Source organism: Protopterus annectens, chromosome 6.part0, assembly GCF_019279795.1.
Source record: "Protopterus annectens isolate FY-2018-M chromosome 6.part0, PAN1.0, whole genome shotgun sequence".
Taxonomy (NCBI): domain Eukaryota; kingdom Metazoa; phylum Chordata; order Ceratodontiformes; family Protopteridae; genus Protopterus; species Protopterus annectens.
This window is the reverse complement of record NC_056737.1, coordinates 1808690161-1808717813: the sequence shown is the minus strand read 5'-3', so window position 1 is coordinate 1808717813 and position 27653 is coordinate 1808690161. Positions and strand designations below refer to the sequence as shown.

General features: G+C 45.1%; 1 protein-coding gene across 1 annotated transcript in view; it reads right to left on the bottom strand.

Annotated features, from left to right (window-relative positions):
- Positions 1-27653, bottom strand: part of PABPC1 (poly(A) binding protein cytoplasmic 1) — a 1472855-nt gene that overhangs the window by 250063 nt on the left and 1195139 nt on the right. Inside the window, exon 11 of the mRNA XM_044075161.1 lies at positions 1106-1266. Within this exon, the coding sequence (XP_043931096.1) occupies positions 1106-1266 (161 nt within the window). The remainder of the gene's footprint in view (positions 1-1105; positions 1267-27653) is intronic.

Below are 27653 nucleotides of genomic sequence, written 5' to 3'. Positions count from 1 at the left end.
GTGTGATGACTGCAACAGTATAACATGAAGAACATCTGCTGGTGGAAACAAATCGAATCTTATGCTATCAAAGCAAATGCAGTGTAATTAACAGGATGACCGTTTTCTGCAAAAATACATTCTACCCATGCAAATCTGGTGATGTGGTCAGATGCCAAACAGGTTAAAATGCTAAAATACAGAACAAACTGTGGCCACCTGGAGTTGCTTCATTAGTCTAGTGTGTCAATCATGTACTGTAATCAACCACATGAAAACTTGCATTAAAGAGCATGCTGACCACCGGTGACTGGGTCTAATCTCCTTATATAATGTAAACAAGCAAGTTTCCATGTGCTGCTAGGCATGCAAAGAATCAACCATATACTCAATGCAAACAACTTTTTTTTTCTCATCATTAAATCTGCAGCAGATACTAGAAAGATTCACACTACAAAAAATACAAGGCACAGAGGGACAAAGTCCTATGGATCAGACAATCCACTTCTCATGGCAGAAGAACTGGAGGGATCAGGTGGGGAGGGTAGGAATGAGCAGCCATAGTTCACTCTTTCTTGGGGAGGTGCATTGATTTGATGCACCAGTAACATGACATCTACAGGTAGGTGGATACATTGCTCATAACAGGGGAAAAATGCTTTCTGGTGGAGCACTACCTCCTAGGGATGTCATCTGCTTTCTCAGAGCAGCTATTGTGAACCTGGCGAAACAACCACACAGAGTGAGTTAGGTTGGTCTGCATCACTTAACTCTTCTACTCCCTACCACCAGATTCTAGTCACTAATGGGAGTGATAAGGCTGGGAATCTGGGCAACAAATGCTCTTACACTGGAGAAGAGATTGGCCAGTCTTTCTGGAGTTGAGAGGCATCAGTGGGCAAGGAACGAAGTTATGGGGCTGTTGCCCTGTTCAGAGATGGGTTCTTGTGCACTCTCAGGCAGGGCTAATAAGCTACCTTGAGGTCTCAGTTTCTGTCACCTGCAGAAAGAATGGATGAGTCTTACTGTGGGTGAAGGAACAGAAGCCCCAGGACGAGTGAAAATGGATGGGAAAGAAAAAGACAGCTCTGTAATTACTATGCACCACCTGTTCCTAAATACTCACCTGTTGCATAGGAACTTGCTGCTGTGTACCAAGATGTTGCTGAGGATTACGTACTCCTGCGGCATACTTGTATGGTGGCACAGTGCGAGCAGCTGCTGCTGCAGCAGCAGCAGCAGTAGCAGCAGCAGGTCGAGGTCCCATTGTCTGCGTTGCAGTATTAGCTGGAAAAGAAAAAAAAAAAGGAACTTTTACTACATCTATAGTAGGAAATTTATCAATACTTTTGAAAAATCCACACATTGACCACCAAATCACAGTCAGACATAAAACACCGAAGCTATAAAATGGGGGTAAAATAAATACCCATTTATAATGGAAAATAAGTCATTGTGAAAAAAGAAAGGATATTACACACACTGCTCACCAAATCACAGTTGTATGTCAAACATCAAAGCTATAAAATGAGGATAAAAAATATCTATTTATAAAGAGTAAGTCAATGTGAAAAAAGATATCACACTTTCAGCAGCTACTTTTCATATCAGAACTTGAGAGATGCATTTTTGAAAAATTAAAGCAACTGCTTCAGACAGGGACTTGAATATATGGAGTGGTCTACAAAAAGTGCTATTAAAAATAAAAGTTATGGAAAATGTTCACTATAGTGCTGAATCTTTGGCAATAGCTCTAGAAATAGTGATGTGAAGATAACAGCAAATCTGGTGGCAGGTTTCAGATTGATTTTTTCTAGTAATCCTCTGAGCCCCCCCCCCCCCCAAAAAAAGAATGCACTGCGTAAAGTACAACAGGTAGCGCTGGACATAGAACTAAACTCTTCCCAAGCCCCTTTACAGTCGAAATGGATGGGCAAAGACAGTTAACAGATCACCCCTATATAAATCAAATTTGTGGGTCACATTTTGGTTGCATGGCTAGGCTAAGTGCCCTAGTGGCTATTAGGTAGTATACATCTATGACCCAAAAGGTGAAATTCTAGTAAGAGTAGTAGGCATGCTATTAAGACCATCTTGGGAGCTACCAGCTATCTAGTCTGAACAGCGAACAACTTCAAGGAGGAGAGCCATTCAAGCAAGGGACCAAGTGGCTAAAATGGAATAGAGCAACAGCCACTAATGAAGATTCAGCTAACCCTATAGTCTGCTCTATTTGACTCTGTCACTGTAACCTTGGCTACCTTTGAGTAACTAATGCAAAATTATCCTACTCTGATCATCTGGAGGAAAAAAAGGTAGGTGGCTATATGGCCCGACTCAGACTTTCTTTTGAAACCTCAGGTATTTAGTCGGGGGCTGCCCTTAAGCTTACCCTATGGTTCTCTATACATAAGGATTTGAATCTTGGGACACTTTTGGGTGATGTGATTGCCACAGGAACACAGTGAACAGTTATTTTCAGGAAAAAAATAACTGGGGCTGATTTGGTTGTGTTTACTGGCACTATCAACACCTGTAGTACAAAATTCAGGACTCAAGGACAGACCTGTGCAGGATTCCCCTCAAGAACTATGCTACTAAGCTGTCAAAATAAACGGTGCCTTAACACACATACAAAGGTAGCCGAGAGATGCACACTGATCAATGTACAAGACAGGCCACTGAGCAAGAGCTCTGTTAAAAAGTTTCAGGGCTCCGGCTTTATGGCAGCTTTTTTGTGGTGGGATGATTTTCTTAACACTGCACTATATGGATAATTTTCCATTTTGCTAGGTACAAGCTCCTGATGTTTGGTCTCACTGCTTTTGTAAGACCTTAAACCATCTCACATGGAAGCGTGCACTTGAAAGGAATCAGACTTAAAGAATCCAGTCCATCACGTTTAGGGATTTTTAGGTTTAGATGCCACAGTGCACCTTGCTGCATTAACAGCATGTGGCTGTTGACGTATGATCAGGGGTCTTATTCTGCCATATGCACGAATGTGGTAAGCTATAGGTGGCTGGGTCAAAAAGGCACAATGTGGAAGGGTATCCAAGTCCTTCTACCTTTTCTTTTTGCAACATTTGGGATATGAGAGGAAGTAAAAGGGACGCATACAACTGATGCATTTCTTAAAGTCACTAAAAGGATTCTTGGCCCAGGTTTTGATACTGAGGGGATATGGAACAGAAGATGGGGGAAATTCTGTCTGAGGTAGCTGACAATATGCAGATCCAGCCTTTGTTCACAGGATAATGACTAAAGGCCTCCATGCTAGAACATTTTGCCCAGAGGGGACGTAGGTGGACATCTGCATAAACGGCTGCCTACCACACTACCATCACCACCCTGCGCACAGCTGTAGAGAGTTACAGACATGGTTACTATGTACCACATTAATTGTGGTTTCTCAATAACCACTTTTAAAATGCATGGTCTGAACTCTCATATTCCTTAAGACAATTTATACATATTTTGCTTGAGTATTTCCGTCTCAGGAGACAGACTGAGGTATCCAGCCTTTCCCATAACAGGTTTTAGGCATTAACGGTGAGGGTCTAGCCTGAGAAGAGTGCAGGCAAGGGTCAGACTTGCTTGGCACCCACCACTTGCCCCCCACCAGAGAATTACACAGGGAAGGACAGAAGCCCACTGTAATAGTGGACAAAAATAATGCAGCCAAGAGCTCGTCAGGTAAAACTTAATTTTCCTCTTTTGTGTCCAGCCGGGCTCCTATTAAAAAGTGCAACTAAGTAGGTAATTTAGCCTAATTGCAGAAGCTGGAGTGTCATGCAAATGGTACTTTGGTGGCATTCACCATGCCATCTTTGACTCTGCCTCTAATCAGGGTAAAGCCACATTCACATCATGGGCTACTAACAAAGAACTGCATCGAGTATGCAGTCTGTGACATGGAGAAGTCAAGCCCTACTTAGTGAAGCTGTACAAACGGAGAAGGTGGCAAGGATAAAATCTTAAAGGGAGACGACTCCACTAGAGGAGGAAGGAAGACAGAACTTGCAACAATGAACACACTACTTACAATTATGACAAGCTCCCTACACAACAGTACTATGCTCTTTTTGTGGATCACTGCTGCAGTCATTACTACAGGGAAGATTCCCAAAGCTTTTTCTACACAGGGAGGTTGGCTCACTGCACAAGGGACTGAATGTCTTTCAGAACTGCTGAAGCAGTTTCAGCCCGTACGCTGGACATCATCTATGGTTTACAGTGTTTTGAAAAGGTATAAACAGAGGACCAGATAGCTGCCCTTAAAAGTACCTACACAATTCTACAAGGAAAGCAGTAGCAGCTGATGATCTCCCCCTATGTGGAATATAACCAGACTGTGTCATGAATTTTGTACCACAAACTGATGTAATAGTGTAGCTATTTTGAAACCGTACTTTGTCCCTAACTTACAAATGTTTGTTTTCTGCAAAGCAGACAAGCAAGTGGACGGATTTTTCTAAAGCCTTTATTTACAGCAAGGAAGTACCTTGACTGTCCATGCACGTCTAGAGAATGGAATGCAGGATTCCTTTCTACCATATTCTGAGGATTAATGAAGACAACGGGAAGATGGCTTGCTTAGCTTACTACTACAATAACCTTTATAGGGAAAGAATCTGTTCTCTAAGTTATACTTTGCTAGTTAATGTATTTTGCATAACAATAACCAGGGCTGTGCTTTTGCAAACTCTAAGAAGATCAGAACCTGAACAGGCATGGAAAGTACAGTTGTGTACACTTATCATAAATGTAGAGGTTCGAGTGAATTCACTGTTGCAGTCATCACATTTGGGTTATCTGCCTGCAGGTAGCCCTCAGTTGGCCCGAATACTAGAGACTTGGTATTTCTGCATCGGTTGCTGTCACTCCAGGTCTGACGTCAGGTCGTCGGGGTATAAAAACAGGCAGACGACGCCATTATATCAGTTTTCTTGCCCCAAATGTCAGGAGCCCCCCAACAGGGAGCTAAGCTATAGTGGAAAAATCTCCACCAGTAAAAAGTAAACACCAATACCCCTGCAAAGGTGAGTAGTACACACGAGAGGAGAGAGAGAGAAAGGGGCTGGTGGGAGGGAACCCAGAACTGCAACAGTGAATACACTCTAGCACCTACATTTATGGTAAGTGTACACAACTGTGCTATGTTCTTTGTGTTTCACTGTTGCAGTCATCACACTTGGGTTGAATCCCAAAGCTGTAGAAAGGGTGGAGGCAGTCAAGAAGCGTTTGTGCTGGCTAGTACGCCATGCAGAACTGCAGTTGTAAAACCTGCCCTGGATATGGAAAATGTAGGCAGGTGGTAATGTTTGGGGAATGTGTGTACAGAACTCCAGGTAGCAGCCTCCAAAATGGCCCTGGTAGTGACTCCCGAGAAATGCTGTAGAGGTAGAGGTTGCCCAAGTGGAATGTGTTCTGACCCCCTGTGGGGTTGGTTTCCCCATGGTGTTTGTAGCAGAAATGGATAGTGTGCTATCAGTTTGGAAAATGTCTGTTTTGAAATGTCCTTGTCCTCTGCCACTGGTGCAAAACTGAGTAGTAACTGGTCAGATTTCCTGAAGGGCTTAGTCATATCCAGGTAGGATCTGAGCTGTCTGTGCACGTCCGAAGAGTGCAGGATCCTTTCCCCTTTATTTTGAGGATTAGGGAAGAGGGTTGGCAAATGGCTAGATTGGTAGAGAGCCACACTGGACACCACTTTGGGTATAAAGGATCAGTCCTGAGGGAGACCCTGTCAGAATGAAAAATGATGAAGGGTTCCACGGCCATAAGAGCTTGTAGCTCAGACACTCTTCTTGCTGGTGATGGCCAGGAGCAATGCTGTTTTCCAAGAGAGCAATTTTAAGTCTGCTGACACTGAAGGCTCAAAAGGGGGCAGTGTGAGCTTTTCCAATACAAAGTTAGGGTCCCAAGCAGGGGTGGGTACTCTCCTTGGTGGACTTAAGTTGTCTGCCACTCTCAGGAACTGTTTGATGAAAGGGTGAGAGAACAGGGGTGTCTCAGAGTTGTAATGAGCCGAGATGGCAGAGGCATGGATCTTAATGGAGGAAAAGGATAGGCCTCTGTGGAGTAGATCTGCTAAGTAATCCAGGATTAGAGGTAGGGAGGGCAGACCTGTCTCCTCTCCTTTAGATTGAATCCAGGAGCAATCAGCATAGGATTTCCTTGCACTGGGTTCTTCTGGCTTCAAGAATGACGTCCGGTACCTGCCTCCTTAGGCTGGTCACTGGGGGAGAATTCAAGGAATAAGCTAGGCTGCAAGAATTAGGGTTTGCAGTTGCGGATGCAAGATCTGTCCCCCCTGCTGAGCAGGGTGGGACTCTGGGGTAGGTGCCAGGGTGGCACCGGTGACAGGCTGCGCAGGAGTGGGTACCAGTGCTGGCGTGGCCAGTCCGGGGCAATCAGAATTATCCTTGGTCTGTACTGTCTTATCTTGAGCAATATTCTTCAGAGAAGAGGGGAAAATGCATAGATTGAGAGATTTAGCCACTTGAAGGAAAGGGCATCCACTTTCCAGGCCCCGTTGTGAGGTGTCCTGGTGCAGAATTTGCTGAGCTGGTGATTGCAGGGGGAGACAGAGATCCACCTCTGGGGGTCCCCCATTTCTGAATCAGAAGGCTGAAGGTTCTGGGCTCTAGTTGCCACTTGTGTGGGGCGTCATCTGCCAGTGTGTTTTGTTTGCCTGGCAGGAAGTGAGCTTGCAGATGGACCTGCATGTCCAAGGCAGTGTTCCACACAGCCATGGCTAGCCTGCAGAGTGGGTAAGAGTGGGTTCCCCCCTGCTTGTTGATGTACCACATAACTGTAGTGTTGTCTGTTTTATTAGCAGGGGTCCTGGTGAGAGTAGGGATCTGAAAGCTGTTAGAGCGTGCTGCACAGCTAGCATCTCTTTTTGATTTATGTGCAGATGAATCTGACTTGGGCTCCAGTGGCCCTGAATGCACTTGTTGTCCAGGTGTGCCCCAAAAGCATAATCTGATGCGTCTGTGGTTAGGGTCTGGGCGGCGTGGGATTGAGTAAAGGGTAGGCCCTTGTTATGGTTGCATGCTGCTGCCCATCAAAGAAAATCTGTTCTTAGACAAGGTATGATAGGAATGATGGTTTCCAGGTCCTGAGAATGTTGGCACCAAAGACTTTTTAAGTACCACTGAAGTTTCCTCATATGCAGTCTGGCATATGGAATTAGGATGCATGAGGCCATGAACCCTAGGGCCTGCAGGATTTTCCTTGCGGATAGCTGGGTTCTGGTGGCCATTTGACTGAAGTAGTCTTTCTTAGACTTGTTCTGCTGTAAGGAATGCCATCTGGGATGCTGTGTCCAAGCTTGCTCCCAGGAATACAATCTTTTGACTGGGAACTAGGTTTGATCTATTTTCGTTGATGGTGTACCCCAAGGAGGATAGATGATTTTTTTACAAATGTCAGGTGCTGCAACAGCTTTTCCAAACTGCCTGCCTGAATCAGGCAGTCGTCCAAGTACGGGTAAATTTACATTTCTCTCTGTCTGCAGTATGCAACTGCTGGAGCCAGGCATTTTGTGAATACTCTGGGAGTAGTGGAGAAGCCAAAGGGAAGTGCAAATAACTGAATGCATAGATCCTGACCTGAAGCGTAGATATTTCCTGCATGAGTGATGTGCAGATAGGCTTCTTTTAAGTCTATGGTAGCTAACCAGGCATCTTTGGCCAGCATAGGAAGAAGCTGCTGCAGGATGAGCATTTTGAATTTTAGTACCACCAGGAAGGTGTTTAGGATGGAAAGATCTAGGATTGGGCACCAAGTGCCCTCTTTTCTGGGTGCCAGGAAAAGTCTGGAATAGAACCCTTGACCTATCTGTTCCACAGGAACAGGCTGAATTGCCCTTATAGAGAGAGCAGGGATTTAACTTGGCTTTGTGTTTCTCCCCACTGGTTTGGAGGAAGGTCTGGGAACCCTTTCAGGGTTGGCAGTGAGTGGAAGTAAAATTTGCACCCCTGGGATATAATGTTGAGGCCCCATCTGTCTTTGCTGATGGAAGTCCATTTTTTTTGCATGATGGGCAAGTTTTCCTCCTAGGGGCACAAGCAGTTGGGGCAGAGGTGGGAAGTGGAGTTGAGAAGTCATTGGGAATTCTTCCCATAAGGGGGTGGCTTAGCACTCCCTGTTTTTGAAGTGGAGGCACTCCATTGCTTAGATCTCTGCATACCCTGAGATTGTAGTCTGGGGGGGGGGGGGGGCTGTTTCCCCAGGGTCTAGTATGAGATGGCCTTGAGGGGGCTGGAAAGGACCAATGTTTCAAGGGGCAATGCCTACTGAATCTAGGAGGCTGTACTTGCAGGAAACTTGTCTGCATAGATTTAGCTTTTTCATCCTTTTTAAGAACCTCTTCTGCTTTGGCGCCAGATTGTCCTTATTCAAAGGAGCGTCTAGCAATTTTGATTTAACATTGTCCGGCAAGGTATGCTCCTTAAGCCAAGCATGTCTTCTCAGTACAGCACCACTGACTGCTGCCCTGCAAGATGCTTCTAGGGTGTCAAAGCCACACTGCAATGTATGCTTGCTGACTTGGCCTGCAGAATGCATAAGCTCTTGTAATTCTTTATTTTCTGCACAGTCCGTAAAGGTAGCTATTTTTTGCTTAATAAGTTCCATATGTTGGTACTTCAGCATGTGAAACTGGCAATTAAAAGCTCTAATGGCGAGAGTTGCAGAGGTGTACACTTTCTTACCCCATCTGTCTAAAGCTCTGGAGTCCCCGTCAGAAGGGGTGGGATTCTTAGCTGCAGTTGCTTTGATACTTTTAGGCCCCTGGGAGATGACCTCTGGGTCAGCAGTAGGATTTCTGAAAAGGAATTTGTGGGAGTCAGGTACTCTGTAGTACCTGTCTGGTTTCCTACAAGCAGGGGGTAAAGTATCAGGAGTTAAACTGGATTCCATAAAGACATCTATCCACAACATCCAAGACTGGGGGTACTGCTAAAGGCTTATGTTGTGGCAAGTCTAGAAATTTTCAGAGTCTCTTTTTGGACTGAGGATAGCCTTGGCATTCCCAGTGGAAATGCTCTCAAATTATGCAAGGTTTCCCCAAAAGAAAAATCCTCTGAAGGAGAAGCAGAGGGAATAGATTCCTCTGCATCTGAATCCTCATAAGCAGATAAAGGCATGTCTTCATAATCAGATACCTTAGAGTCGGACTCGGTCTGTTAAAGCTGCTGGGGACAGGTCATATTTCTCTTAGCAGGGGAAGGCTGACTTCTAATCAACATAAGGTCTTCTGCCATTTTAAGCATTTGATGTGGCAAGGAAGCAGGTGCATGAGTTTGGGTAGTCGTTTTTTTAGACGTAGCATGTACTCGTGGCCTTAGAAACTTGGTAGTTTTAGACAGAACTGAATCTCGGTGTGGTATTTACTTTCCACATGCAAGACAACTTAACTTTTTCTGACATCCTGTAGAGCAAGAAAAAAGGATCCCCCAACAGGGTACTTAGCTTTAGAAGACTTCAGGATAATTCAGTTCGATAACGAAAACTCAGGTAGTGGCCGACGGGCACTCGTGCGAACTGCTTCTGCTTCGGGCTCCTCGGCAAGAAAGACTGATGTAATGGCGTTGGCTGCCTGTTTTTATACCCCTGACGACCTGACATCAGACATGGACGCAGAAATACTAAGTCTCTGGTATTCAGGCCGACTGAGGGCTACCTGCAGGAAGATAACCCAAGTGTGATGACTGCAACAGTGAAACACAAAGAACATCTAATTCACAGCAAACAAACCAAATATGTAATGAAGATGATTAAATGGACCTTGACAGCAAGAGGTTCCTAATGTTAAAATACTTTTTACCATTAGAACTTCTAGTATAAAAGGGGAGTGTAGCAGTTCCAGTTTGCTTCGTCTGGGGAGACAGAAAAAGAAGTTTCCCTGCAAATTCTGCAAAGTACCTGTAGTTTGGTTCAAATGTGTCTGCAATCAATCAACAGAGGGAAGAAATGAAGCAAAAGGAAAAAGTTTCTAGGAATTACCCCTGTCCACATGGCAGGTAAGTGAACTATTCACTCCCACCCCAACCAAAGCGAATTTGGTAGGTTTATAGTACATTCTTGAGAAACTCAAAAGTTACATGTTGCAATGAACTGTAGATTATGTACAGATTGTTTTAAAATTTTCATTAATCAAGCAAATTTGGTGTAAAAGAATGGTGACAAATACAAGCGTTGGCATTTTAGAGGAAAAATTGTAGAGATAAATTGTACATTAAAGGAAAACTCCACCCTAGAACTAAAAAATCTTGTGGTTAAAAGTGTCACTGTACTGACAGACCCTTACAGAATTAAGTCCTTTGACTACAAAAAAAAAAAAAAAAAACCCTGAACAAAGGCCAGGAATTTAGCTACTTTTGTGGTTGTAGCTGGATCACTAAGTATAGTGTAAAACAAGCTCAGAGTCAAACAAACGGTGATTAGACAGAAAAGAAGCATTTTATATAAAGTAAAGATAAGTGACTCACACAAATCCAAAGGCATTGGAATTCACAGTTATTTCCTTATGTCTCGTACGAGTCATACAAAGCATTATGGAAGAGAAAGAGTTGAGGGAGAACAAGATCACGTTGAAACTTCAAGACCCATTGGTAGCCATACTGTGGAAAACAGGCTAAAATTACAAATAAAGCACTTGGCGTGATTCTGGAGTTGTTAAAACAGGTCAGGAAACAAAAGGAGTGAAAAAAAAAAAAATTTTTTTTTTTATTTCTAAGGTGGAGTTTTCCTTAAAGATCACATGCAAAGTTTTTACCATTTTTGGTAATTACACCCTCATCATGTAAAGTAGGGTTTGATTCTAAAATATGTTTTTACTTCAGTCAAAAATAAGTTATGTTCTTACCATATTGTCCTATCTGTGGTGTTCATCTTCATTACTGATGGGTGTCGGTTCTGTCCTCGTTACAGAGCAGGCTTTGCAACAAATTCGTGCCAGCCCAAAAACTCCTGAGCTAAGCTTTACCCATAGTGCCCCTCTCCCTGTTACCTCAGATCTAATTTGCCCGTAATAAAAAAAGCAGAGACTTTTTCCTGAGCTGGTCTCCTAATGCAAGATTTGGGCCAAAACCAGACTTCCTGGAGCCCCTTGGAGGGGGAAGGAGGGTGGGATGTAATGAATGAATGAAAATGAACAACACAGATGGAACGTTATGGTAAGAACATAACTTCTTTACCTGATGTTCATTTTCATTTATTCCTTACTGATAGGACAGAGTCCCTAGTACTTTATGCCCTGGGAGGCCCTTATGAAAGGATGTTCCAGAGTACCATTGAACCAAAGGACGCTTTCCTCCTGGAGACCAAATCCAATTTGTAATGACAAGGTATGAAGGGGTAGCCCAAGTTGCAGCTGCACAGATATCATCCACTGAAGCCTTTCAGTGAAAGGCTGCAAGTTGCCACTGATCTGAAGAAGTGTGCTTTGACTTTGCTCGTTAAGAGGAATTTGATTATGTTGGTAGACAAAACATACAATTTCTCAACCACTTGGATAAGGTCACTTTAGAACCAGTTTCCCAGTTTAAGGCCTGAACAGGAGACCAGCAACTGATCTGATGTACATAGAGATTTAATTCTGTCCAGATAAAATCGTGGTTGTCTATGTATATCTAGCAAATGAAGGCAGTATTCGCCTTTGAGCAGTTTGTAAAAAAAAGACAGGTAGGTCAATGGTCTGGTTAATTGTCAATTCTGAAATAATTTTGGGCAGGAAGGAAGGGTTAGCGGAGTGATGCTCTGTCCTTATAAAAGATCATGTAAGGGTGCTATATACATAAGGCCTGAAGCTCAGATATGCATCTTGTTGAGGTAATGGTTACTAAAAATAGGGATTTCCAGGATAAGAACTTCATATCGCAAGTGGCAGCAGGTTCGAAAGGTGAATGAGTGAGGGATTGCGGTACTAAGGTTCGGTCAGTTCTTTGAAGGGTGGTCTGATATGAGAGACCCCTTTCAGGAAGGTTTTACAGAGATGATGAGAGATTAAGGATGACCTTTGGAATCCATTATGGAAGTTTGAGATAGCAGCCAAATGTACACTAATAGTGGAGGCTGCTGCTCCTGAATGAAGATGACGTGGTAAGCAATTCAAATCCACACTACCAGGAGCTGAGCAAGGGTCTAGTTGTCTCTGCCGGGACCAAATAAGGAATCTCTTCCACTTGCTAAGATAGATTTTCCTGGTAGTTGGTTTATGTAAATCCAGAAGAATGTTACGTACCGGGGAGGTAAGGTTATTCTGCCTGGCAATTACTGGAAGTGGAGAAATCAAGATGTTAGCTTGAAACTGGATATGTCTGGATGAATCAACCCCTGCAGGTGTGAGATTAATTCCAGAGTTGGATCCAGAATCCATGGTTGGCATACAAGGTGAGGCCAAAGGAAGGGAAACCAGATCTGTCGGGGCCAGTAGGGTGCAATAAGGATTACTCTGCTTCGCAGCCAAAGGGCCTTCTTTAGAAATTATGGGATCGGGGAAAGGGAGGGAAAGCCCCATGGGCCATTCGTGTATTAGTGTCCCTCAGGGACTTCCCCTGTGGGGGAATTAGGGCACAGTAGCTGCATCTGTGATTTGCTGGAGAGGCAAATAGGTTGCACCAGCGGCTGAAGATTTTCATTGCTACGGTTGAATTGAGGAACCACTCGTGAGGCAGGAAGATACATCTGCTAGCCTTGCCAGCAATCATGCTGGAATTCCCAGGAATGTAAGATGACATCAGAAAGCGGTTGGAAGCCATCACCCATTGCCAAATTCTCTTAGCCTCTCGACACAACACATAGGACTTTGTTCCCCTTGTTTGTTGATGTACCAAACCACTGACATGTTGGACCAGACAGCAACTGTCCCTGAGAGGAGGACAGATTGTAATGCTTGCAACCAAGGACACTGATATGTAGGTTGGCCTCTATGGCTGACCAAGTGCCTTGGGCGGACAGTCTTTTCCTGAAAGTGCCCCCCCCTTCCTATCAGGGAAGCGTCCGTGGTCATTGTGGCCATGAGTGGAGATGGGGTGAAAGACTCCATAGGTCTTTTTCTGGCTTCATCCAGAAAGTTAAATCTTGCTTTGCATCGTTTTATGTGGATCTGAAAGGACATAGGATGGTGCGAAGAGAACCACTGTTAGCAGGAGCCAGTGAAAAAGTCTCATGTGTAGCCTTGCTAGGGGAACTATTGTAATTGATGCTGTCATTGATCCTAAAAGTTGGATAGCCAGAGATGGAACCTTGTTTTGAGAGGGTATCACCCACAGTTGGGATCTCAGTCTTTCTAATCTGTGATCAGACAGGGAGACTAGGCAAGACTGGGTATTGAAAGTTGTTCCTATAAATTCCAAGTTTGAGGAGAAGGCAACTTGCATTTCTCCCTGTTTAGAGAGATTCCTCTGTATTTTACCAGTTCTAGAATGCAGTTTAAGGCTGTAACTAGAAGACGCTTGGTGAGGGTGGTAAGGAACCAATCATACATGTATGGAAACATTCTGAATCCTTGCAGTCTCAAGTGAGCTGTTACCACTGGCATGCATTTGGTGAACACTCTGGGGGCTGTAGAGAGTCCAAAGGGCAGGGCCCGGAATTGGCAATGATGGGCTCCTAGGCAGAAGCGAAGAAATCTTCTGGAGCGTTTGTCCATTTTTATGTGGTAAAACATATCCTGAAGATCTATTGAGCACACCCAATCATCTTTCTCCAAGAAGGGTAGGATAGACTGAACTGTGACCATCTGGAATTTTGTTTGGTTGACAAATTTGTTCAGAATGCTGAGATCCAAAAATCAGTCTCCAGTCCCCTGTCTTTTTTAGCACTAAAAAGAACCTTGAGTAAAATCTGGATACTATTTGGTCTGGTGGGACTGCTTGGATGACTCTCTTTGAGAGTTTTAGTATTTCTTGAGCTGCTGCTTCCCTTTGACTGGGTGGGATGTTGGGAAACCACCTTAATGGCTTTAGACAAATACTAAAGGGTATGTGATAACCTCTGGCTATTACATTCTGCACCCAGGAATCTGTGGTTATTGTTTGTCAGGCAGGGTGGCAGAGAAATATCCCCAAACTGCTTCCAGAGGAAAGCAATTGGGTAGCTCTTCAGGAGCACTGGTAGGGCTGGACAAGAGAAAGAATCCCTGATTATGTGGACTCCCTCTGCCCCGGGGAGTAAACTTGCCCAGTGTGTCACAGAAAGGACCCTGGGATTTCTTGTGCCACATCTTTCCACTACTCTGATTCCTAAAGTAGGATCATTGGGGGGGGTGGAGAAACATAAGGCCACGGCAGACAGGATTTTCTCCTTCTCAGACCCGGATAGCATGTCTTTCACTTTTGGGCCAAAAACAGAAAACGCTTCCACACTGGAGTGTTAAGAAAGGAAGACTTAAAAGAGTCTGCAAAGTCGCATCCAGGTGTGACATCTCATGACAATGCCTGAAACCGCAGCTCTAGCCACCCCCCTTTGGTAGCGCGAGGGATTATCTGCATGGACAAACTGGATATAGATTACAGGGTTGCAAGCTACGAGGCAACTTTGTCCTGTACCTCGTCAGAAACTGCTCCTGCCAAGGTTCCAGAGAGTTCTGAGATTAGGTCTCTCTAAAGCCTAGTAAAGTGTGCCAAGTAATTCAAGGACCGAATGGCAAAGGTTGATGAGGCAAACACTTGCTTCCCTAACCTGTCCATCGACAGAGACTCCCCTAGAGGTCTGGCTTCTCCTCGGTGAACTCTTTCCTAGTGGCTGCCGCCACCACATCGACTACCGGTAGGGCTTTGGACCATTGTGGGCTTCCTTCAAGCAGGGACAAAATTCTGTCTGGTCCCTGGGGATTGGTTAAATAGTATCAGGACTCTTCCATGCGTACTGCACGAAGAGTTGGAATAATTCATCTGCAGGCAGGTCACCCAAGAAGAAGAGTGTTGAGCATGAAAAGCCTGCAAGAATACAGACTCCTCAGAGAAAGGGTTGGTGGGCTTCCAGTCTCCCCGCTGTTTTAAAATTTCCAGAATCTCTCCAAAAAAGACATCCTCAGGGATCAACCATTGGGACTCCTCTGGGGAGTCCACGTGTTTCCTCTTGCACATTCTCTTATGTGGTACCTCTTCAGCGGGGGCTTCTGACAAGGACTCCTGAGAGAGGGCACCATGCGTTAGGGTATCTTGAGGCTCTTGTGGTCTATGTCCCGATGTGGTAGCCTATGTCAGCTGCAGTTCAGAGGGAGGACATATCTGGTATTCCGATGCCGATGGTTTTCCTACAGAGGCAAGGACCCTCTCCATCGCTTGGAAAGTGACCCGCCTAAAAGAAAGATGGGAGTCCAGAACAGAGAAGGCAACCTCTGAACAAAGGTCACAACCCGCTCCGACGGGCCTACTCCCAAGGAATGAGCCCCAACAGGACTTGGTACTACCAAGACTCCTGGAACCATAGTAGACGGCGCCGTAGAAGAAACCTGCGCCATATTGGGGGTCACGGTGCCTGCAGTCCAGTCACGATCCTGAGGATGGCTCAGCTTCGAGCGAGCCGAAGACCAATGGGTTGGCTCCAGAACCACAGTGAGATCCACCAGCGAAACCAAAGGAGTGGGAACAGAAATAGATGTCGGTGCAGATGGCTTAGATACCTGCAAAGAGGTCAAAGGAGGAGGAGAATATGCAGGAGTCCGCTGAGAAAAACTCCTAACTCCAGGTGTGGGGGAGTTCTGGAAGATGTTGAAATCCCTCTGGCCATCAGCAGCTGGCCCACAAGATGCACCATCTCCAATTCCGAAAGGCTCCTGGAAGATAGGAAAGTTGTGTAAAATCTTACCATAACCATAGATGTTCTTCTCTTTCATGTTACATCAGTATTCTACATGTGAGGTCACCCTTCTTACTCCCCAGTTCTACCACCCAGGTTTCCAAAGATTTTCAGTCCCTCTAGGTACGTTGGACGTCTGACGTGGCTGCTGGAACGTGGGCCATAAAAGTGACGCCCTGACGTACCAGCCCTCAGAACCTAAAAGAGGCCCCAGTCAGAGCCAGTCCTGTTTGACAAGAGAGGAAGGTGGGAGGGAAGGAAAACTATAACATGTAAGAGGACACAGTACAATTGTGTACACTTACCATAAATGTAGATGTTAGAGTGCATTCACTGTTGCAGTCATTACATTTGAGTTATCTGCCTACAGGTAGCCCTCAGCTGGCCTGAATATCAAAGTCTTGGATTCCTACGTCAGATGCTGTCTTCTTCCACGACGTCAGGGGTATAAAACATGCAGTTGACACCATTACATCAGTTTTTCTTGTCCCAGATTATCAGGTGCCCCCATAATGGAAAGCAATTATATGTTAAGTTACACCTCCAACAAAAAAAAAAATACACCAGAAAGCTGAAATACACTAAACAAGAAGAAAAATATAGCCAAGAGAAGTCAGGGGGCTGGAAGGAGGGTAAAGTACAATTGTGTACACTTAGCATAAATGTAGATGTTCGAGTCTATTCACTGTTGCAGTCATCACTTTTGGGTTATCTGCTGGCAGTAGCCCTCAGTTGGCCTGATTAACAAAGTCTTGGGTCCTGCGTCGGTTGCTGTCCCTTCTTCTGTGATGTCAGGTAGTCAGGGGTATAAAAACATGCAGCAGACGCCATTACATCAGTCTTTTCTTGCCCCAGATGTCAGGTGCCCCCCTAATGGGAAACAAGTAAATCTATAAATATACAAGGATATACCACCAACAAAAAAGCAAATACATCAAAAGGTTTTTGAGCATAGTAAAAGAGAGTAGAGGTATAGCCAAAAGAAGTAAGGGGGCTGGAGAGAGGGTAACCAGGACTGCAACAGTGAATACACTCGAACATCTACATTTACGGTAGGTGTACACAACTGTACTATGTTCTTCGTGTTTCACTGTTGCAGTCTTCACTTTTGGGTAGATTCCCAAAGCTAAGGATGGGAGGAGAAATTTAGATAGCATTAGGACCAGCTATAAGGCCCTGCAAGACTGCAGTGGCAAATCCAGCTCTGGATTTAGAGAAAATTGGCAGATGGTAATGCTTGGAGAAAGTATGTACAGAACTCCAGGTAGCAGCTTCTAGGATGTCCCTGGTAGGGATACCTCCGAGAAAGGCTGTAGAGGTAGATGCAGCCCTGGTTGAGTGGGGGGGGGGGTCTGATGCCCTGTGGGATAGGTTTTCCATGGTGCTTGTAACAGAAATGAATGCAGTGGCCTCTCCATTTGGAAATGGTTTGCCCCTGCAGCAAATGCCACCAGCAGTTATTCAGATTTCCTTTGAGATTTAGTCCTGTCCAAGTAGAATCTAAGTTGTCTGTGCATATCTAAGGAGTGCAGTATCCATTCCCCTTTGTTCTGTGGATTAGGAAAGAAAGTTGGTAAATTAATGGACTGATTAAGGGCCACACCGGATACCACCTTGGGCATGAAGGAGGGATTGTTCCTGAGGGACACCCTGCCCGCATGAAAGATGATGAAAGGCTCCACTGCCATAAGGACCTGTAATTCAGATACCCTTCTTGCTGAAGTGATTGCTAAAAGGAAGGCTGAAAAAAGGAATTTTAAGTCTGCAGTAGCAGCTGGCTCGAAAGGAGGAAGAGTGAGTTTCTAAAACTGGAATTGGAGCTCTCCTGGGTGGTCGTAAATTGTTGGCCCCTCTGAGGAACTGCTTGAGCAGTGGGTGAGAGAAGAGGGGAGGTTCTGTGTTATAAATGAGCTGAAATGGTTGAGGCGTGAACTTTGATGGAGGAGAAAGACAGGCCCTTGTGAAGCATCTCAGTTAAGTATTGTAAAATCTGAGTAAAATTGGGCACTGCTGTGCTCGTCCCTTGAGAATGGTTCCAGGCACAGAATTTTTTCCATTTTTCAGCATAAGATGTTCTAGTACTAGGCCTCCTTGCCTCTAAAATGATATCCATCACTGGTTTACTGAGGGATGGTAAAGGAGAGATTAGGTAATTAGCCAGGCTGCTAGGTTCAGTGTTTGAAGCTAAGGGTGAAGAATCTGGTTCTCCTGCTGAGACAATAGGGTAGGAGTCTGAGGGCAGGTGCCATGGGGCCAACAGTGACACTGCGCAAGAGGGGGTACCAGTGTTGGCGTGGCCAGTCTGGAGCAATCAAAATCGTCCTTGGTTTGTCTTGTTTGATCTTTAGTAGTACTTTGGAGAGCAGAGGCAGAGAAGGAAAGGCATAAACTGACAGGTTTTTCCAGCTGAAGGACAGAGCATCCACTTTCCAAGCTTGTTTGTGGGGAGTCCTTGTGCAAAATTTGTCCAACTGACAGTTACGGGGGGGAGGCAAGCAGGTCTATATCTGGGCTCCCCCATTTGTTTGTCAACATGTTGAAAATCCTTGGTTCCAGTTTCCACTCGTGTGGGTCCATGAGACATCTGCTTAGTCTGCCAGTGTATTTAGCTTTCCTGGCAGGAATTGAGCTTGTAGATGCACTTGGTAGCTCAGGGCTGTGTTCCACAATGCCACGGCTAGTCTGCAGAGGGGGTAAGAATGTGTACCCCCCTGCTTGTTTATGTACCACATAACAGGGTGGTGTCTGTCTTTACCATTAACTGTCCTGGAAGAATGTTGTCCTTGAAGACTGTCAGAGCATTCTGTACAGCTAACATTTCTTTTTGATTGATATGCAGATTCATTTGACTTGGGTTTCCTTTGCCCTGAATGCACTTCCCTGCCAGGTCAGCCCCCCCCCCCCCCGATGCATAGTCTGATGCGTCTGTCAGGGTTTGGGCGGCAGGGGGTAGTGTGAATGGTAGTCCCTTGTTTTGGTGGCAGGCCTCTGCCCACCAAAGAAACTCTAGGCATAGGCAAGGTATGATAGGAATCATTGCTTCTAGATCCTGAGAATGCTGACACTACAGGCTTTTTAGATACCATTGTAGTTTCCTCATATGCAGTCTTGCATATGGAATTAGAAGAATGCAGGAGGCCATGAACCCCAAGGCTTGTAGTATTTGCCTTGCAGATAGCAGGATTTTTGTGGCCACTTGTTTGTAGTAGGTTGTCAAATGAATTTGTTTCTCTGGCGTGAGGAAAGCTATCTGGGAAGTTGTATTCAAGCTTGCTCCAAGGAATGTAATTTGTTGACAGGGTACCAGGTTTGATTTCTTTTCGTTTATGGTGTACCTCAGACAAGTTAGAACCCTTTGTACAAAGGCCAGATGATTCAAAAGTATGTCCTGGCTTTCTCCCGGAATTAGGCAATCGTCCAGGTATGGGTATATTTGAATATTTCTTTGCCTGCAAAACGCAATGACTGGAGCTAGGCACTTTGTGAATACCCTGAACGCAGTAGATAAGCCAAAGGGCAGCGCAGAGAACTGATGGTGCATGCAGACTGCTTTGAAGCGCAGGTATCTTCTGCAAGTGTCGCTGATTGGGATTGTGCAGGTATGCTTCTTTTAAATCTAGTGTTGCCAACCAGGCGTCTTTGCCTAGCATAGGGAGCAACTGGTAAAGAGTCAGCATCTTGAATTTTGGAATCACCAAAAAGGTGTTTAGACAGGTCCAGGATAGGACGCCAGTAGAAACTTTGCCCCTTTTCCTCTTCTGGTACCAACTGAATAGCCCCCATGCTTAAGAGAGAAAGTACTTGTCTTTGGGCCCCTGCCACTGATTTGGGGTAGATCTGGCCACCCACTTGGTGCTGGTAACGTATGGAAGTGAAATCTGTATCCCTGGGACACTATTTAAAACCCATTTGTCCTGGGTGATGAGTTCCCAGTTCTTTGCATGAAGAGCAATCTTTGCCCCCAAAGGGGCAGTCAGTTGAGAAGTGCATGGAAGTTTTAAAAATAAGTCACTGAGACAGTTTACCATAAGGGGGAGATTTATTACTCCCAGATATGGAAGTGGAGGCCCCCTACTGCTCAGTCCTGTGCGTACCCTGGGACTGAAGCCTAGCAGCGGGACTGAGAAGGTCTGGAAGAGGCAGGGAAGGACCAATTCTTGGAAGGCCAATGCCTACTAAACCTTGGAGGTTGAACTTGTAAAAAAATCTAACAGTTTGCTTAGATTTAGCTTTTTCCTCCATCTTTTTAAGAACTACTTCTGCCTTGTTGCCAAACAGGCAGTCCTGGTTTAAAGGAGCATCCAGTAATTTCGCTTTAACGTGATCTGGCAAGGATTGCTCTTTAAGCCAAGCATGCCTTCTAAGTACAGACCCAGTGACAGCAGCCCTGCAAGATGCCTCTAGTGAATCAAAACCACACTGCAAAGTATGTTTTCCAACTTGTTCAGCTGAATGCAGTAAATCCTGATTTTCAGCACTATCAGGAATCAACATTATTTTCTGTTTAAGCAATCCAATAATATGCTGCTGATACTTTAACATATGAAACTGGCAGTTTAAGGCCCAAATGGCCAAAGTTGCAGAAGTGTATACCTTCTTACCCCATCTATCCAGCGCCCTGGAGTCTATCAGAGGGGGTAGGATTTTTGGCAGTAGTAGCTTTAATGCCCTTGGGTCCCTGTGAGATGGTCTCAGGATCCGCAGTAGTATTTTTAAAAGGGAGCTTGTGAGAGATAGGGACCCTGTAATATCTATCAGGTTTTCTGGGAGCAGGAAGTCAAGAGTCAGGGGCCAAGCTAGATTCCGAAAAGGCATCAACAATGTCTAGTACAGGAGGTATGACTAAAGGCCTGTGCTGGGGCAGGAGTAAGAAATCCCTAAGCCTCTTTTTAGAATCAGAGAAATCCTGACTTTCCCAATGAAAATGCTCCCTGCGAGTATGCAAGGTTTCACCAAAAGAGAAATCCTCTTGTGGGGGGGGGGGGGGGGGGTTGAGCAGAAGGAATAGTCCTCAGCATCAGAATCCTCATAGGTAGATAAGGGTAAATCCTGGTCATCAGAGGAAACAGAAAGTTCAGAATCCTGGTCAGAAGTATCATAAGCAAACTCAGTCCTAGGTCTCTTAGAGGGGGAAGGCTGTTCCCTTGATTAAAGTAATAAAGTCTTCAGCCATTCATTTGTTTAAGCATGGAGGCCTGACCATGCGGTCTGAGCATCAGTTTTCTAGGCATGGTTCGAGATTTAGGCCTTGAAGAAGAAGATGGCATTGGTTTAATACGCAAGTCAGTAGGCCTGAATACACCCTCAGAAGCCAGTGCCTGCACAGTAGCTCCGGACCCATGCAAGGTAGAGACATCTGCAGGTTCCACAGTTGAAGCATCTCGCGGCATACTGGACTCCAAATGGGTCTCAGTAGAGGCCTGCAAATCTGAAGTAGCTGATATCAGGGGCTGCGAAAGCTCCTCACTGAGTACCGGCAAACTGGCGACTGGCTTAGGAGAAGCATCGTCAGCAGCTTTGGACCTTGGCGACCTGTCTCGGTCTTATCTGTGCATTTTTTAGGAAAGTCGGTAGTTGGATGGCTAACCGAAGACATATCAGGATAATTGAACAGAGCACCAAAATATTTAGAAGCGAAAATATACAGACGACGAATAGTATGGGGGTTGAATAAGGCACAAATCAGACAGTGAGGTCGTGGTCTGGCCCTAGGCAAGGAATGCAGTACGAATGAAAATCTTTATGAGGTATTTGCTTTCCACAGGTAATACAATTGTTAACTTTTACTGACATCGGTTAAGAGCAAGAAAAAGGATCCCCAACAGGGTACTTAGCTTTTTTGAAGACTTCGGTTCTGAAACTCGAAAATGAAAATTTCAGGAGTTGGCCAACCGGCACTTGCAAAATGCTTCTGCTTCGGGCACCGTGTGGCAAGTAAGACTGATGTAATGGTGTCGGCTGCATGTTTTATACCCCTGATGACCCGACGTCATGGAAGAAGAGAGGGCATCTGACGCAGGAATCCAAGACTTTGATATTCAGGCCGGCTGAGGGCTACCTACAGGCAGATAACCCAAATGTAATGACTGCAACAGTGAAACACGAAGAACATCTATGGTTATACTAAGATTTTACACAACTTTCCTATGTCCTTCTATTCCAATGTTGCAGTATTCTACATGTGGGCGAGTACTGAAGCTCATTGAGGATTGGGGGCGGTGGCCTGGATAAGGTTTCCAGGAATCCGTGAAGGATAGCCCTGGCAAACCCTGCCCTAGCCCTGGAGATATGGTCTAATTTGTAAGTGTTTGGTAAAGGTGTGCACTGAGGACCAAGTGGCTGCCTCAAGAATAGCATTGGTATCTAGCTCTTTGAAAAATGCTCCACAAGAGGCCATAGCTCTGGTGGAGTGGGCTTTGACATTGCCCTGTAAGGGCTTTCCATGTTGTAGGTACCAGAAGAAAATGGCCCTGGAAATCCAGGCTGAGATGGGTCTGTTTGCTCACAGCTTTCTCCAGGGCTCTGGGGTGGAAGGAGACAAACAGTTGGTCAGCTTTCCTAAAGGACTTGGTTTTATGAAGATAAAACATTAGTTGTCTGTGGACGGCTAGGGAATGAAAAAGAAGCTATGTACCTAACATAACGTTCCATGTGAGTTGTCCATTTCGACCTTCATTCTTGACGGATGGGTTCGGAACCGAACCTCGGTTCCAACTAGGCTGTTTTCTAAAGCTCGAGGAAGGTCAAAGACCAGTTACCAAGAGTAGAACTACCTCTAGTTCTCCCAGAAATCAAGGCAGGGGTTCAGGTGGGTGGGACATATGAATGAAGGGCAAGAAGGACAACTCACATGGAACGTTATGGTGGGAACACAACTTCTTTATGTGCAGTTGTCCTATTTTTTCTTGACTGATGGGACAGCATCCCTAGCGTCTCTCTTCTTGGGTGGCTCAAGGAAGTGCATTATTTAAGAACAGTGGAACCAAAAAGGTCCCTGTCCCTACTTTGCAATGAGTGATAAACATGTGAGACTTAGCCCATGTAGGTGCTGCACAAATAGTATCAATGGGTACACTAGTACGGAAAGCAGAGGAAGTAGATACTGCTCTTGTTGAATGTGCTTTGATTCCTTGTAGTAATTCTTTATGTGCTGAATTATAAACAAACAAAATGCATTGAGACAGCCAGTTTGACAAAGTAGTTTTTGCTACTGGAAGACCTTTTTTATTTTCTGAATAGGATACAAAAAGTTGGTCCGATTTTCTAAAGTCTTTTGTTCTATGCAAGTAGAAACGCAGTTGTCTATAAACATTCAACTGGTGTAGCCTGCATTCTGCCTCAGTGCTGTATCTGGGGAAGAATACTTTTAGTTCAATAGATTGATTGAGGCTAAACTCTGAGCATACCTTTGGCAAAAAGGATGGGTTCATACGTAATGATACTATCATTGTGAAACAGCATGTATAGAGGTTTAATGGACATGGCTTGCAACTCTGATACTCTTCTGGCTGAAGTGATGGCCACTAAGAAAGCAGTTTTCCAGGTTAGATATTTTAAATCACACGATAATGCAAGTTCAAAACGGGGAAGAATTATTTTGGACAAATGGAAGTTGAGATTCCATGGGGGTAAGGGTGCTGATATATGGTCTCAGGAAGTTTGTACCTCTTAGGAAGGCTTTTGCTAGCCTGTGAGACATACTCGAACCTTCACTGCCAATATGAAAATTTGAGATAGCTACTAACTAAACACTGACAGTGGATGCCGCAGCTCCATCAAAAAGTTTAGTCAAAAACTCAAGAATAGATGAAATGGATGCTGAATATGGGTCAATACTATTCTGAGCGACCCAGACAGAAAAACTCCATTTACTGAGATACAATTTCCTTGTAGATGATGTGTGAGAAGAGATCAAGGTATGTGACTGCAGATGAAAGATGCTGTGACATGGCTATCTTGGGAATCACAGCAGAAAAGCAGTTAGCTTGAGGGTTGAGAGAGAAGGATGAACAGCATCTGAAGAATGTGTCAGGAGATCTGGTACTGGGTCCAGGATCCATGGCTCTTCCCATAGATGAGGCTGTAGGAAGGGGAACCAAATTTGATGAGGCCAGTAAGGAGCTATCAGGATTAATGTCCTCAGTGAACTGGCTTTCTGAAGTACTCTTGGTATCAGTGGAAAGGGGGGGGGGGGCATAAAGGAGTCCTCGGGGCCAATCATGCACAAGTGCATCCCTCTGCGACTCCCCCAGTAAAGGGATCAGGGCAAAATAATAACTGCTGCATTTTGTGCTCATGAACATGACAGATCGCAGCAAGGCTGACCCCATTTGCGAAAAATCATTTTTGCTACATCTCGTGGGGCATTAGAATCACCCTGCTGGGCTTGTCTGCTATCATGTTGGCTTTCCCCAGGATATGTGTTATAAGAAAGCGCTGGGATGAGGTCATCCATTGCCATACTCTGAGGGCCTCTTGACAAAGGGGGTAAAGACTTGGTTCCTCCTAGCTTATGTACCATACACCTGACATGTTGTCCATCTGGTTCACAATCGTGCCGGGAGGAAGTGTGTGTTGAAATGCTTGCAAAACCAGTAGTACTGCTCTCATCTCCAGCAGGTTGATGTGCAGGTAAGCCTCGTGCTCTTGCCAAGTGCCTTGGGCTGTTTGTCCCTGATAATCCCCCCCACCCTATCTGGGAAGAGTCCATGGTCACTGTGGCTGATGGGGTAGGTAGGGCGAAAGGAAGGCCTATGGTGACTTGATCCGAGTTAATCCACCAGGCTAAGTCCCTTTTGCAAGACTCTGTCAGAATTATCGGGTATGACATCGGTAAGTCCTGCACTGACCACTGGGTAAAGAGAAGCCATTGTAGAATCCGCATGTGCATGCAAGCGAAGAGGAGTATGGTGACAGTTGCTGCCATTGTCCCTAAAACCTTGAGAACAGTTCTTGCTTGTCCTCTCGTTCTCAAAAGTAGGTTTTGAATTTGCGTGTGAAGGGACTGTATTTGCTCTTGTGGAAAAGTTACCAACCATAGTTAGAGAGTTTAACTCTGCGCCTATGAATGCGATATGCAGCAATGGTAAGGCAAATTTTTCATAGTTAATTGTGATCCCAAGTTGAGCACATAGGTCCAAAGTGTTGTCGATTGCCTGTAGTAGTAGCTGCTTGGTAGTGGCAGTAAGGAGCCAGTCTACGTATGGAAACACCTGGGATTCTACATGCCTCAGGTGGGCTGTAACCACTGCCATACATTTGAACACTATGGGGGCCGTAGTGAGCTCAAAGGACAGTGCTTGGAACTGGTAGTGACTGGCTCCCAAGCCTGAAGTGCAAGTGACTCCTGGATGGCTTATCCAACTTTATGTGGTTGTACACATCCTGGAGGTCTACAGAGCACATCCAATCGTCTTTTCCAAGAAAGGGAAGGATTGGCTGTAGCGTAACCATCTGGAACTTTGTCTTCTTTACTGATTTGTTTAAATTGCTGAGATCCAATAATGGTCTCCAGTCCCCCGTTTTATTTGGAACTAAAGAATCTTGAGTAAGTTCTGGATCCTATCTGTCTGTGGGGACCGGATGGATGACCGTTTTGTCTAGCAACTTTTGAATTTCGGTGGTTGCTCGATTCTTGTGACTGGGTGGAACATCTGGAATTCTTTTCGTGGCTGGGGATGGGAAGGAAATGGGTACAGAGTAAAGTACAGTTGTGTACACTTACCAAAAATGTAGATGTTCGAGTGTATTCACTGTTGCAGTCATAACACTTGGGTTATCCTGCTGGCAAGCTACCCTCAGTCGGCCTGAATTCCAAGTCTTGGTCTGGCGTCGGTTGTAGTCGCCTTTCCCTGATGTCAGTGCGTCAGGGGTATAAAAGATGCAGCCGATGCCATTTTCTTCAGTTTTTCTTGCCCCAGATGTCAGGAGCCCCCAAAAAGGAAGGATAAAAAATATGCCAATCAAACATGCATGCACCAAAATATATTATACCTTCTTCTACAAGCAAATACATCACCTAGGTTGTATTGGTTAGAGAAGTGCAGCTAAGTTCCAGCAAAAAGAGATGGGGGATCTGTGGGTGGGTAACCTGGACTGCAACAGTGAATACACTCGAACATCTACATTTACGGTAAGTGTACACAACTGTACAATGTTCTTCATGTTTCACTGTTGCAGTCATTACACTTGGGTCAAATCCCAAAGCTATGGTTGGGAGGTTGGAGCTAATCAGCATTAGGAGCGGCTATGAGGCCCTGCAGAACTGCAGTGGCAAAGCCTGCCCTGGATTTAGAGTAGAGTGGTAAGTGATAGTGCTTTGTAAAGGTGTGCACTGAACTCCAGGTAGCAGCCTCTAAAATGTCTTTGGATGGTACTCCCCTGAGGAAGGCTGCTGAAGTGGCTGCTGCTCTGGTAGAATGTGGCCTAATGCCCTTAGGCACTGGCTTGCCATGTTGTGAATAGCAGAAACAAATGCAGTGGCCTATCCACTTTGAAAAAGTCTGCTTTGAGATAGCCTTTCCTTGTGATCCAGTATGGAGGCTGGATCTATAAGGCATTAGGGGTGGCTATAAGGCCCTGCAGTACAGTAGTGGCGAAGCCAGCTCTGGACTTGGAGTATAAAGGCAAATGGTAATGTTTGGTGAAGGTATGCACAGAACTCCATGTTGCTGCTTCCAAAATATCCTTGGTAGGTACTCCTCTGAGGGAGGCAGTTGAAGTGGCTGTTGCCCTGGTGGAGAGAGATCTAATGCTGCTAGGTACAGGTTTCACATGGTGAGTATAGCAGAAACGTATACAGTGTCCTATCCATTTTGAAATAGTCTGCTTTGAAACGGCTTTTCCCTGTGCTCCTGCAGCGTATGCTACCAATAATTGTTCAGATTTTCTGATAGCCTTGGTTATGTCCAAATAGAAGCGTAACTGTCTATGAATGTCCGAAGAATGTAGTAGTCTCTCCCCTTTGTTCTGTGGTTTTGGATAAAAAATTGGCAAGTGAATAGTTTGGTTTAGAGCCACACTTGATACCACCTTTGGCATAAACGTAGGGTTGGTTTTTAAAGACACCCTGCCCTGGTGGAAGACGAGGAAAGGTTCCACTGCCATTAGTGCCTGTAATTCTGAAACTCTTCGTGCTGATGTTATTGCCAGTAGCAGAGCAGTTTTCCAAGAGATGTATTTTAATTCTGATGTGTTAGCTGGCTCAAAAGGAGGTAACGTTAATTTTTCCAAAACAAAATTCAGGTCCCAAGTAGGTGTTGGTGCTCTATGGGACGGTCTTATGTTTTTAGCCCCTCTGAGGTATTGTTTGAATAAAGGATTAGAAAAAATTGGTGAATCCGTGTTATAATGAGCCGAGATAGCTGAGGCGTGGATCTTGATGGATGAAAAAGAGAGGCCCTTGTCCAGCATCTCAGTTAAGCATTGCAGTATCTGAGGAATGCTTGGGACTAGAGGGTCAAGGCTGTGCGCTTGGTTCCAGGCACAGAATCTCTTCCATTTGTCCAAGTATGCTTTCCTGGTGCTAGGCCTTCTGGCCTCCAGAATGACATCCATAACAGCTTTGGAGAGAGGCATTGCCTGCTTGACTAAGGAATTTTCCATGCAGCTAGATTTAAGGTCTTTAGCTGGCTGTGAAGTATCTGATTGTTGTGCTGAGTCAGCAACTGTGGAATCTGTGGTAAAACCCAGGGTGGTTCTTGTGTTAAGTTCTTTAAGATTGGGCACCAGTGCTGGCGTGGCCAGCCTGGTGCAATCAGGATCATTTTTGGCTCATCCTGCCTGGCTTTTATGAGTACCTTTGGAAGGAGAGTTAAAAGGGGGAAAGCGTATACTTGTAGTTTTTTCCAGCTGAA